This window comes from Quercus robur, chromosome 2 (genome assembly GCF_932294415.1).
Source record: "Quercus robur chromosome 2, dhQueRobu3.1, whole genome shotgun sequence".
NCBI classification, from domain to species: Eukaryota; Viridiplantae; Streptophyta; class Magnoliopsida; order Fagales; family Fagaceae; genus Quercus; species Quercus robur.
The window spans coordinates 87709717-87722472 of record NC_065535.1 but is presented as its reverse complement, the minus strand read 5'-3'; the positions used below and the strand labels follow the sequence as shown (position 1 = coordinate 87722472).

The 12756-nt window shown below is 35.5% G+C and overlaps 2 protein-coding genes across 2 annotated transcripts; one reads left to right on the top strand and one right to left on the bottom strand.

The window, feature by feature from the left end:
• The first annotated feature begins 2010 nt into the window (after positions 1-2010).
• On the top strand, positions 2011-4255 carry LOC126715619 (BTB/POZ domain-containing protein At2g24240-like). The gene has a single exon (XM_050416319.1). The coding sequence runs from the start codon at positions 2637-2639 to the stop codon at positions 3972-3974; it is 1338 nt and encodes a 445-aa protein (XP_050272276.1). The 5' UTR covers positions 2011-2636; the 3' UTR covers positions 3975-4255.
• Positions 4256-5577: 1322 nt separating this feature from the next.
• Positions 5578-12528, bottom strand: LOC126715620 (omega-6 fatty acid desaturase, chloroplastic). Its single transcript, XM_050416321.1, has 10 exons — positions 12352-12528; positions 12193-12247; positions 9345-9583; positions 8966-9109; positions 8666-8817; positions 7954-8076; positions 7611-7788; positions 6775-6893; positions 6029-6143; positions 5578-5911 (listed from the first exon to the last, which is right to left on the bottom strand). The coding sequence occupies exons 1-10, from the start codon at positions 12388-12390 to the stop codon at positions 5750-5752; spliced, it is 1326 nt and encodes a 441-aa protein (XP_050272278.1). The 5' UTR covers positions 12391-12528; the 3' UTR covers positions 5578-5749.
• Between the last annotated feature and the right edge of the window lie 228 nt (positions 12529-12756).

Below are 12756 nucleotides of genomic sequence, written 5' to 3'. Positions count from 1 at the left end.
AAAAAAAATCCTAATTTACGAACCAAAACGTTATTAATAAATAAATAAGGGGGCAATGAACTATTTGCTATCGATTTGAAATGGTACTTCCTTGTCCCAAATGTAGGTTCATCCAGGGGATTTGTGATTGTCTCCCCCCCCCCCCCCCCCCCCCCCAAAAAAAAAAAAAAAAAAACCTCATTTGTTATATTGTGCAATATTTAAACTAAAGGAATTTTTTTTTTTAACAATATATGGACGTATATGAGAAATACTATGTTCATAATGATTTTATAACAAATCTTAGATGACAAGTTGTTACTTACTGTTTTTGGTGAGTAATAAAGCAATTTAAGTGGTGCGTTTAAATTAAAACCTAAGATTTGTTGTGAAACTGTTATAAAAAATTGTGGACATAATACTTCTTTACATATATTGATGCTTATTATTTTTTTAATGTAAGAGGTGAAGTCAATAGTCTATGAATGATGATAATGATTGATGAATACAAGATGGCTAAATGAATGGAACCTTGGGTTAAATCTTTCGTATTATTAACAAATCTTAGATGACATTTTTTCAACAAATCTTAGATGACAAGTTGTCACTTATTGTTTTTGGTGAGTAAGAAAGTAATTTCAGTGGTGCGTTCAGATTAAAATTAGTAACAACTTATCATTTAGAATTTGTTATAAAAGTGTTGTAAAAATGTTGTAGACGTAACATTTCTCTATATATATTAATTTTTTTTTATAAAATTTTTAATGTAAGAGGTGAAGTCAATAGTCTACTAATGATGATGATGATTGATAAGTACAAATGGCTAAATGCGTGGAACCTTGGGTTAATCTTTCGTATCATACTATTATTAATATTATTAATAAAGAGGAGCCCTTATTAGCGGCAGGCCATTAGTTCCCCTTAATCTCATTCTTTGGTTTAACAAATTATTATATTTAATTTAACAAACAAGTCTCATGAAAGAGGATTTTAATAATGTCTATTCAAATATAAATTGAATTACTATTATTATATTATTAATTAATGAGATAGGGACTGACGTGAACCCTTATTAGTGATATGATTTGAATAGCTTCTCCAAATAGATAAAATTAATTTTTGGGTCATTTTCCCTTTTTAATAAGAAGATTTGATTACAATTAATTGTTGAAAACCACCATTGGGAGAGTTTAAATTCAATATTGATGGTTTCAACTATGGGAATCTGGCTCAATCGGGAGGAGGTGGGCTCTTGGGAGATGGTAAGGGTGAATAGATCAAAGGTATTACAAGAAATTTTGATTACCTATATAGATTTTTGGTATAAATATGAGCGCTTAAAGATGGCCTCTTGTTTGCAAAGAATTTAAAAATTATCTATTTGATTATGGAACTTGATGCTTTTACCGTAGTTCATCATATGAAAAAGGATTTTACTATGAAAAATTCTTCAATTAATCATTTGTTAGAGCCTATGCTCATTGATTGCGAGAACCTTTTGAAAACCTTCTCCAATTGGCTTCTCAATCACACACATCGAGAAGCCAATTGCTATGAAATGCTTGTCAAAATTTGGAAACTTTAGTGACGTTGCTTTTGTTTTATTTCTATCTCATGTAATGTATGATAATTAATATGCTTCTTTCAAGAAAAAAAAAAGATTTGAAACTTGAAAGTTGAATAGTACATGAACCCAAAAAAAGAAAAAAAAACAACAACAACAACCCACAAGACACGCTTTCTCTAATGAAAGAGAGCTGACTTCATGGGAAACTCCTTAACTATTGAGCAAAGAAATTAATGGCAGGAGATATTATTGTCTTCCTACGATGTTCCTCAACACGTGTCCCCACCATTTGATGCTCTCTAAATTCCCTTTGATGTGAAATGGAGAATTATCCAACGGTGTAAATCTAAGGATGATACAATACAGAAGTGGATCCCACCACATAGTATTTAATTGAAGAAAAGTTCAACTATGTCCGAACTAAAGCAAAGCCAAAATGGCAGACGTGGAAAAAGGGAGACAATAAACATGGAGAAAGCAATCTCAGAGAGAGAGAGAGAGAGAAAATTAAAAAAAAATATGAAAAAGAAAGAATATAAGAAAGAGAAAGAGTCAATTTTTCGAAATCCAACCGCTCCAATTCCTCAATTGGTTTCTCACCAAATCCCACGAATTTAAAAACCCATCTCTGAAAACCATCTCTCTTCAATACCCAGATCCCATTTTCTCTGAATTTTGATCCTTTTCTTCATTCTTCACCAACTAACAAATATCCTCTGTTTCTTCAGCCAGAAATGAGGAAAAAATATCCAACCTTTTGACAAGTCTCTGCCCAAACATACATAGTTTCCTCCTCGTTTTCTTAGCTTCTTGCTTTTCTTTCGTTTTTTGTTCTCTCTTCTGGTTTGATCCTTGAAGATTGCTCTTTTCCTAATTATAGTTCTTTCACAAAATTCAAATAACCCAAAAAAATCCCATAATTCTAGGAAATATAGTCATTTCTGTTCCTCAAAATCCCCTGCTGTCTCTGAACTATTTTTTTGGATTTCTGACTCAAAATTGTCTTATCTAATTCAAGTCGTAGCTGTCTCTCTGACCTTCCACTTCAAAAATCCCAGCTGGGCTTCTCAATTTTGATCGAAATTCAATCATGGGAATCCAGAAAGACAGAGTGAGATTCAATGTTGGAGGTAGAATCTTTGAAACATCTTCAACAACCCTTGCCAACGCTGGCCGAAATTCATTTTTTGGAGCGATATTTGATGAGAATTGGACTCTACAATCTGATCATTCCGATGAATACTTCATTGATCGGAACCCGGATTGCTTTGCAGTCATTCTTGATCTTCTCAGAACTGGAGAGCTTTACATTCCTGCCAATATCCCAGAAAAGCTTCTCTACAGAGAGGCTCTGTTCTATGGCCTTCTTGACCATGTACGCTCTGCGAAATGGGGTCAATTTGATGGCAATAGATTGCAGCTTTCGGAATCAATAACAGGTCAAGCACCAGGAGATGGAACGGCAATTCGAGCCGGGCCAGATGGTGGTTGCTGTGTTGCACATGGTAGCATGGTTCATGTGTATGATTGGATGCTAGAAGAGCATGCACCAATTACTCTTGATTACCAAAGAGTGAATGATGTTGGTTGGATTGACTCGGAGAACGTTGTGATAAGTGTGTGTGAGAGATTAGGCCGTGGAGATGGTGGGATGGGTTTGTTTAGTTCATCAACGGGGGAGCTGAGGGACAAGTTTCAAGTCAATCATGAGAATCAAGTTAAGAGCTTTACAGCTGGGGCTTTGAGTTTCAGTTCAGATTATAAGATATTTTCTAGTTGCAAAGGTAGGAGCAATGAGTATGGGATTGGAGTTTGGGACCAAGTAACTGGAAAACAGATTGATTTTTTCTATGAGCCACCTGGTTGGTCACTTGGTGATGCTGACAAACTACAGTGGTTACATGGGAGTAACTGTTTGTTGGTTGCAACTTTGTTTCCTAGGAAGGACAACTGTTACATTAGTTTGTTGGATTTTAGGGACAAGAAGATGGTTTGGTCTTGGTCTGATAGTGGAGCTCCTATAACTGTGGATGAGAAACGGGTTAGAGATGCAATAGCAATGGAAGAGAATAGCTCTATCTGTGTGGTGAATGAATTTGAGGATTTGGGATTCATGGATTTGAGAAGCACTGCTGGGAGCATAAGGTGGAGCTCAAGAAGCCGGTTGATGAAGGGTAATAATAATATGCCTGATGAGCCTTGTTACCCTAAGTTGGCATTACATGAAGGGCAGCTATTTTCATCAATGAATGATTGCATATCAGTGTTTTGTGGTCCTGAATGGGTATTAACATCTCGGCTACGACATCGACGAAGCAATGGAGGTTCAATATGTGATTTTTCGATTGGGGGTGATCGCCTTTTTGCACTGCATAGTGAGGAAAATGTGTTTGATATATGGGAAACCCCACCCCCGCCGATTATATGATTCAGTTAAGGGGGGTTTGCTAGTTTTGGTGGTTGTGTTTCTTTTTTTTTGATACACATGGTTCTCCTTTTTGTTTTCTAGGATTATAGAAGATTGAGTTGCAGTAGAACCCTATAGGTTAGGACACATAGAGGTTCCAAGCTTGCTAAGCTTGATAGAGTTTGCTAATTGTTAGAGAGATGAAAGTGAATACTTAACTAAGTATAACCTCATATCTATATAACGAGTGTAAATGGAGGTTTCCCATTATTACAAAAGAAATGAAATTGATTGTTCAACTACTGCTAGATACAAATTTTGGTTTTTTTTTTGGGAAGATGCAAATTGCATGTTAGTTATGCCCTACTTGCACATTTATTTTAACTGACCAGGAATGGCTCTTTCATTTTTCTCTTTTTGACAGACCCTCTTTCTCTTTTCTTCTTTTTTGACCTGTGCATTCACAAAGTTAATTCTCTGATAGTTTTGATGCATCCCTATGCTCTCAGTAGTCAGTACAGATTCCAGATTCGATAGCAAGCACACAGTCCAACACACACAGAAAGAGAGAGATGCTTTCGCATGTGAGCAGTTGTAACTGCCAAACCTGTTGACAGATTTATGAATTAAATCACTCTGGCATAAAGTTGTTAGGTGTAGGTGTAGGTGTAGGCGTGTAGCTTTAGTTTCAGGTGTTCCAAAAATTCTAAATTTGTAACATAGAATATATATGTACTTATGAGCTTTTCTGGTGCACCAAATTTGCTGAATGATCATACCCACTAAAGCAAATCCAGCTCCTTAACCCTTTGTTTTTTTCCTTTGCATGCTTGAACTTAAATCCCCCATCCTTTGTTTATACTTCCCTCTGTTTTTTTTCTCAACTCTTATATCTAACTACTAATTAAAGATAATTTCCTCTGGTTCTGCTACAGTATTAATCTCATCGATCAGCGCCCACGATAAATTTTAAACTCTTAAGTAGTATCAAATCCCAATTTAAGTGAAGACCCCAAAAGGAATTATATAATACTAATTCAGTTGACTCTCTCTCTCTCTCTCTCTCTCTTGATGCCCCTGCGCTAAAGACTACTTAGAGAACAAAACAAAACAGGGCAAAACATGATTTACCACTGTCCTATCCATTAATAAAAAAATAAAGTGTTATTTATGTTTAAATAATCAGTCTACTTTAGCTGTTTAGGTTTATAAATTGTAAACAATAACACGGGCTTAATGTCAGAAAAATATCAAAAACATATATATATTTATCTGAGAGATACTCTGAAGAAAGACACATCATTAATAAATATATAATGAGCTCCAATCAATATCATCCTGATCCTCCTGGATTTAAATTTTCACTAGCTCAGTCAGTTCTGACACATCTACCCAATCTGAGTAGAAGACAATATGAATTCAATATTGTGTTGATAGTAGAAAGGAGATTTTGATCATCCAAGGAGAATCTCACTGTTATCACTTTTACCTAATGAACCCCAATCTCTCGCCTTAAAAAAGAAGGATTTTCGCTAGATAATCCAAAAAAAAAATGATATTATCACCCTAAATACAGTCCCATCTAGCAAAAAAAAGTGAAGTGTGAGTTTCTTTGAAGCTTCCCTTCCTTCAATTAACTTTCTTTATTAATCAGAGATCTTAAAAATGTGTTGTACAACTTAAGAAATACCAAAAGATGATGAATGAAATACCAAATCTAATTTGCCCCAAAAAAGTAAAAGATAACAGATAAGAAAGAACCAAAGAGAAATGGACCCCACAAGGCAAACGATAAATTAAGCATAATCAGGCAATGCTTTCCTGAGAAATGTGATTGGCTGAGATTCTTCAGGGGCAAGTTTGTCAAAAGGAACATAATTTTGCTCCTGATCATAAACATGGCATTCGGTCAATATCGTCTTCATCAAACGCCAATTCCAAGTAGCCTCATTCAGATACTGTCGATGACATGGGAGAGAAAATGAATTAAATGGCATGAGATAATGGTCACCATGAATCGTGTGTCTGTGTGTGCGTGCATGCGCACGTGTGTATGAAGGACTTATCAATCCTACCTTTCCCCAATTTTCTTGAAGAGACTTGTGGGCTGCCCGCAGATTATAGCTTGGTATCCTTGGAGAAATATGGTGGGGGATGTGGACACTGATATCATGACAGAGAATCTCAACCCTGTCCAGGAGAGAGAGTTAGCAGATTACTTATGACAATATGGTAAATAATTAACTTTAGTTGTTCAAACACTAGAACAAATGTATTGGTTTTCTTTTTGGCAATTTTTAGTAGCAAGTCAGAAATGTATCTCAACTTCAACATTTGTTTCATCAGAAATCACTAAAAGTGGCTCCCAAACTAAATCACAGTCAACCAATGATATGAAAGATAATATCTTCAATGACTTATTAATGGCTTCGTACTAGCATGCATGTCATTCTTTCTCCCTTTAATCAGTGAATGTGAGTATTGATGAAATATTTTTCACAGGAAACATTTTTGAAACAGAAAAATATCCCTTTCTGCCCTGGCCTGAACACAATAAGGTCTGGGCGCTCTTAAGAGTAACAGCACACCAAGAATGCAAACTACTTAAAAATCAAGAAAGGATCAATTAAGATGTCCCATGGCCCAGGGATACCCAAGACAAAATCCTTGAGCAAGCTTTGGACAGATAACAAAGTAAGTGTCTACGGCAATATGAAAGCTGTCAAGTACAAGATGCATTTTACCATCTAATTGCGTCAGATTTTGTGCCAATTAAAGAGGTTATAGACACACACACAAAGGAGAAGGAAAGACTTGTTACCATCGAGGGTAATCACAATGAATTGTTCCATTAAGCTGGGCCTGAGCAGCATTCCACTCATTTGAATATTTGAATGGTATGTGAGGAGCCGTATGATGGACCATGGTGAAAACACTCATCTACAAATACACAAAAAACAAAAACAAAATTCTTAGACACAAATAGAATTTATAATCTAAATAATCAGGTCAATGAATTCACAAATGATTGACAGGGCATCATGCAAACTATGTAAATTTGGGGATTCTAGAATTATTTAGGCCAGTAAACAAATGATTGTCATGGTGAACAAGGCCTTGCTTGGCTACTTTCAATGTTCCTAAGTTCAATCAGAAAGCTTTTTTTTGGGTAACAATTCACTGAGAAGCATTGCATCATACTATCGTAGTATTCCTGAATAGTTTATTAATTTATTGATAAGTAAAACAAGGGATGCAACAAGAGTGCCTCCCAGCAGAGTGAATAAATTATAAATTTATGAATGAAATAATAAATTAAAATTCAGGTTGTTGGCCTTAAGGCACAGTTGATTTGAGTAGAGCACTATTCAAATAAGTAGCAATAAATCACCCATGATAAATTTTATTCACATAATTTGATGCTTTCAAATCTGTCCTAATGTGCACTACAGTAACAGAGGGAGCCCCCATTGTGTAGTGTATATCACGATCCACTAAACATTCAGGCACCAAAATCTATGGACCATCTGCCAGTATAACAGATTTTCTGGATATATACATATATAGATAGATAGAGGATATGGAAAGATGTTATCAATTTAACATGATTAACACTGGGTCCAAATACTACTGCAAGAAAACAGGAACCGGCATTACCCAAAAGTGATAGCCCAACCATGGCATCAACCAGAACTTGACCCATCCCATGATCCCCGTCTTGTAGATAATCAATGGCCATCCAATTGCGATAAAAGCAAACACACAAGCCAAGCTTATCTTCACCCTTTTCAATTCACTTGGTCTGAACTTGTTCAAATTGAAGTGCCACATCAACCTATTAGGATGCTTGTTAACATTAAGACCAATACGTATCAAATCAAAACATATGGATTATTGCTCAAGTCATTAGTGGCAATTGTTTCACTAAGGGCTAAGGGCCAAGAAAATTTGAAATACTGAAAATTTTGTCCCATATTATTTCTTGTATTTCATAATGTACCAGTGAGCTATAGACATCCACGGTCTAAGTGGCCCATATCCAATTATAATTGCCTTGCGCAAAATAGGAGATGATTCAAATTCCTCTTTCCAAACAGGGTGCCAAGCTGTATCTTCACTCAACCTATAGATAAAAGATGGGTGAGAATAGAGATGAAATTTTAGAAAATGGAAGAAGTAAGAATGGCAACTTCACAGAGGTTGTAAACCTACCAAACCAACAAACAACAAATAAATGAAATTATATATGCATATATAAACACGCATGACAAGAAGTTCTGACACAGCCATAAAGAGGATAGAACATACATATATACAAATGTACATACATATACACACATGGATTAGGATCAAGTTACTAAAAGAAAAATCTAAAATTAAAATAAATTTTTTTTTTTCTATAAAAGAAAAATCTATAACTTTTCAAAATTGCCATATAAATTTAAAAAAAATTAAACCCGAAATAAAATAAGGGCAGGGAGATATTGGGTGGTTAGTAAAATAATGAACATTGACTTAAATTGGACAAGGATTTTCAGATAACTAAAAATGGAATACTGGACAAACAAAACAGTACGGATGTTGTATATGAATTAGATATATTCCGCATATCACATGTACCATAATATATTGGTGAGAATGTATGTCTGAAGGTATATCCTATATATTTGAGATAATTCAATAAGAAAAATTAGAGGCAAAATTGTACACACATGTTTGTTTTTGCATGATGTTGATCGTGCTTAAATCTCCATGGCTCATATGGGTATATTAGCGGCAAAAAGGCCAAGGTTCCAACAATGTCTTCCACTAATTTGTTACTTGAAAATGCTTTGTGAGCACAATCATGTCCTATAACAAAGAACTTTACAAAACAAGGATAGAAAGAAATATGAGTTAGATAGCATGTACAAGTGATAATATCAGGAAAACAAAAAGTGTGGAGGAGGGAAGAACCCATAGTGAAAATTCATAAGCAATATACATATGGTAAAGATGTATATGGAACTAACCCCTGTTGCTGCAGTCCCAGTCCATGCCCAAGCCAAAGGAAGTAGATACCATGGGGCTTTTGAAATCATGAGGAGTCCCAATGCATAGGAAGTGACTGATATTAACACTGATTTCCATGCTTTCACGTCATCAATCTCAAAAACCTTCAATATTTTTGGAAAAGAGAAAATTATACAGAAATATCACCAATTTTTTAATAATTATGTTTACATATCCAGCCTCAAGTGAGTTCAAAGTCAGTCTTGCTCACTCAACAGACCAATGTTTGGTCAAAAAATCTCCCAAATAAGATGTCCAAAATCTTGTTCATAAAAGACATGTTGAGCGCAAACGATACAAAAGAGATGGGATGCAAGATGCATCTGGCATGAGCATTACCTTTTTTGGAAGGGTATTAATGATATCCTTTATTTTAATATTGTCAGGAAGTGGTTCTCCAATTTGCTTAAAACCATAGCTTTCAGCTAATTGTTTTCTATACTCAGCAGTGTCTGCTGGAGATGGTACAACTGGAATTGCAACAGCTTGTATAACTCTACTCTTTCTCTTTGGAAGTAAAAATTGCTGATGCCTGATTCCCTTCTGGATAACTCTTTCCCCCTTCAGATAACATATGCCTGTCTATCAGAATATGCAATATAAGGTGTCTACAATAGTAACTTAGGAAATACCGCATGCAATGATAGTTCAAATGAATATAAGTCTCACGTAATTTTGACAATGAATAACAACCGTACATACAGAAAAAAGTGTCCTTCATAGGATCAAGAGATTGCTTGATAGTACCAGTAGAATAGACTACTTACAATTAGTGATTTTTTCCCGTTTATTGCTTGCATATTAATATAATTGGAGATAACATTTGAAAGCACATCAGTCCAACAATCTAATGTCCTTAAGAAACACCCAGTCCTCATAAGGAATTCAAAGTTTTATTCCCTATATAAAATTATGGTTATAGGATTGGCTGATAGCCAAAACAGGAACAATTGTTTCATCCTCTTGGCTGACAAGATATTTTTCCATTGTAGAGGAGGTTTACAATTATCAAACATGCATTTCATGGCCTTGACATTACAAAGCTCTTGTTTTTATTTGCATGCAGTATGCAAATGAGGTTCTACTCAATATAGTTAAAAGTATACAGGGGATCATGATCCAAATTCTTTAGGTTCTTCCCTAGAAAGCATCCAATTCAGGAGGTTATATGTTTTCCAATTCAGAAGTAGTGTGATTCAATAAAATGAGGAATGAGGTGGTCAAGTTTTGTATATACATTATTAGCATCTTGCTAAAATCAAAGTACAAGTTTTCACTGTCCTAAGGAAGCCACAATAACCATATAGATGCTAAGAGAAAGCTTTTACTTTTTGGTTTTATCTTTGTCCTTTTTCAGGGGAGAGGAGGGGGGGGGGGGGGGGCGCTAAGTACTAGACTCTGAGAAAGATTTGTTAGTATTGGAATGAATACCAGATTAGAATGACAAAACTAGACTGGAAAATGCAAATGATATATTTCCATATAATGTGTTTTATCTGTCCTTTCTGTGTGTGTGGGAGAAGAAGGGGGGGGGGGGGGGGGTTGGTTGGTTATGCAAGTATTACGACAAATTTATTTTAAACACGTCTTCTGGAAATTTATAGGAGACCAAGGCAGTCAACAAAAAGTTGTTCATTTGGGTCATGAAGCTATCCCAAACTTCGAGAAAGATTGTTAGTATAGGAACCAATACTAAATTTGAATGACAAAACTAGATTGGAAAATGGGAAAGATATATTCCCATATCATGTATGAAGTACATAAAATGAAAGAATCAACTCCAAGCTTCATCGAACGTGAAGTGAATTAGTGGAAGGCAGGATGAGAATCTTGAACTCTTAATAAAGTTCAACTATCAAACATGCTCACACAGCTTGAGTTTACCTACTTCAGATGTTTTAATAGTTTATAGATGACTATGAGGTGCCAGTCAACCTGCAATATGGTTGTTGCTAGCTTAGTGAGCCAAATACTGTTGACATGGTCACGATTATATGAACATTAAAGTATCCACCCGATTTTATTTTTTCTAGGTCAAAATGCGTGGGATTCATTGAACCCTGGAACTAGACCACTACAAAGGGTCCAGTTGCCACTTGGGCCGTAGGCCATTGGCAAAGTATCTACCAAATAAGATAAATATTTGATTACATAATAAGTGAGCTTTTTCCATTTTTGCTAAATCATTACAAGTGCACTTGGTAAAGCCAAAGTTACCAGTATATCAAGTGGTGCAGTTGTCACTCTCCCCAGAGTTTCAGTTTGGAACTAGTGAATTCCTATGGTGGCAGTATAGTAGAGAAAGTTGCTACTTTGAGTCCATATCTTGTAACAACTTACAATACTTTACAGAAAAAAGTTGTAAGTAGGAGCTATGTAAAACTACAGAATATGCACAACAGCTTAAGGTTTGTTCATGATGGATACACCGCAGTACTGTTTGAGATTAAGGGAAAGTTGGCGCTAGTTGATTATCTTCCTAAAACTAGATTGGTGGCTGCCATCATAAACACAACAACCACCTGATGTTTATTTTAAAGGTCTAGATGGAATATTCCCAAACAGAGAGGAAATTGAGTGCAAAATGGCATTTGATTAAAGCTGATAAAGAAGTTGATTGTGCCAATGGCTTTGGGTCTAGTGGCACTTCCACCCTCCAAAAGGATGGGATGGACGGTGAGGTCTTCGATTCAAGCCCGATGGGGTGTGTGAATTATTAACCCATTAAGAAAAAAAAAAAAAAGATAAAGAAGGGGGCTGTGCAACAGAAGCTGATAGGCTTAAAGAGAGGGCTCGAGTTAACTTGCTCCTATATCACTCTCCCCTTAATTCCTTGCCTATTCTTGCACAAAACCCTTCAGTTTTCACACTCGTTTCCTAAAGATAACTAGTTTGATGCAAGCAAAGTAAGTCTTTGAAGCATTTTATAAAGCAAGTTTCAGCCTTTTCCATTTCTAAATCTAATGTGCTATATGCTAAATTAAAAAATGCAAGTCTATAATTACTCCAACATAAGAGGTGTACAATTAAATAGAACCCAAATCTCCATTTGGGCCAAATAACATGAAGCACTTAATTAAAATCAATCTGAACCAAAGTAAATAATCAAACTTTACATTAAATTTGAAGAAGCAACAACTCCAAGAAAAGACTTATCCTACAGAGTGAGAGAGAAAGAGTTACATACCTGGAGAACAATGGGCTAAAATTTTGTGACTTCTACTTGGCTTTTGATGGGGGGCCTGAATTCCAAACCAGAAAGAATGAAAACCCAAAAGAAGTATTAAAAAAAAGGCAGAAACCAAAAGGGTGTCTGAGAAAGAGAAAAGGGATAGCAATAGCATACCATGAAAAGGAACATAGAGTCAGCAACTCTGCAAGCCATTCTGAGCAGAGTTGCAGAAACTCCTATGCACAAAGGCCCCCCCTTATTGAAGCTCTGTGGGTCTTTGAGTTTGAGAGTGAATGAATGTGAAAAAGATAGGCTTTTTTTTTTTCTTGGTATGGATAATAGAACTGGGTCCTGAAAGTCACTTGTACCTCTGCCTTTATATGACAAACTTAAGCTGCCTAATTTTTTTTTTTTTTTTTTTTGGTTGAAAGCTGCCTAATTATTTTCTGTACCTTGTTCCTAGCCGCCAAGTGTGGATATATTTTTAATGCCAGCCACATTTGTGAGTGGAAGTGGAAAGAATTTCACTAGCTTTTAAGGTTTCAATTTTATTTTTTTCTAATTTATTGTTTTACAACT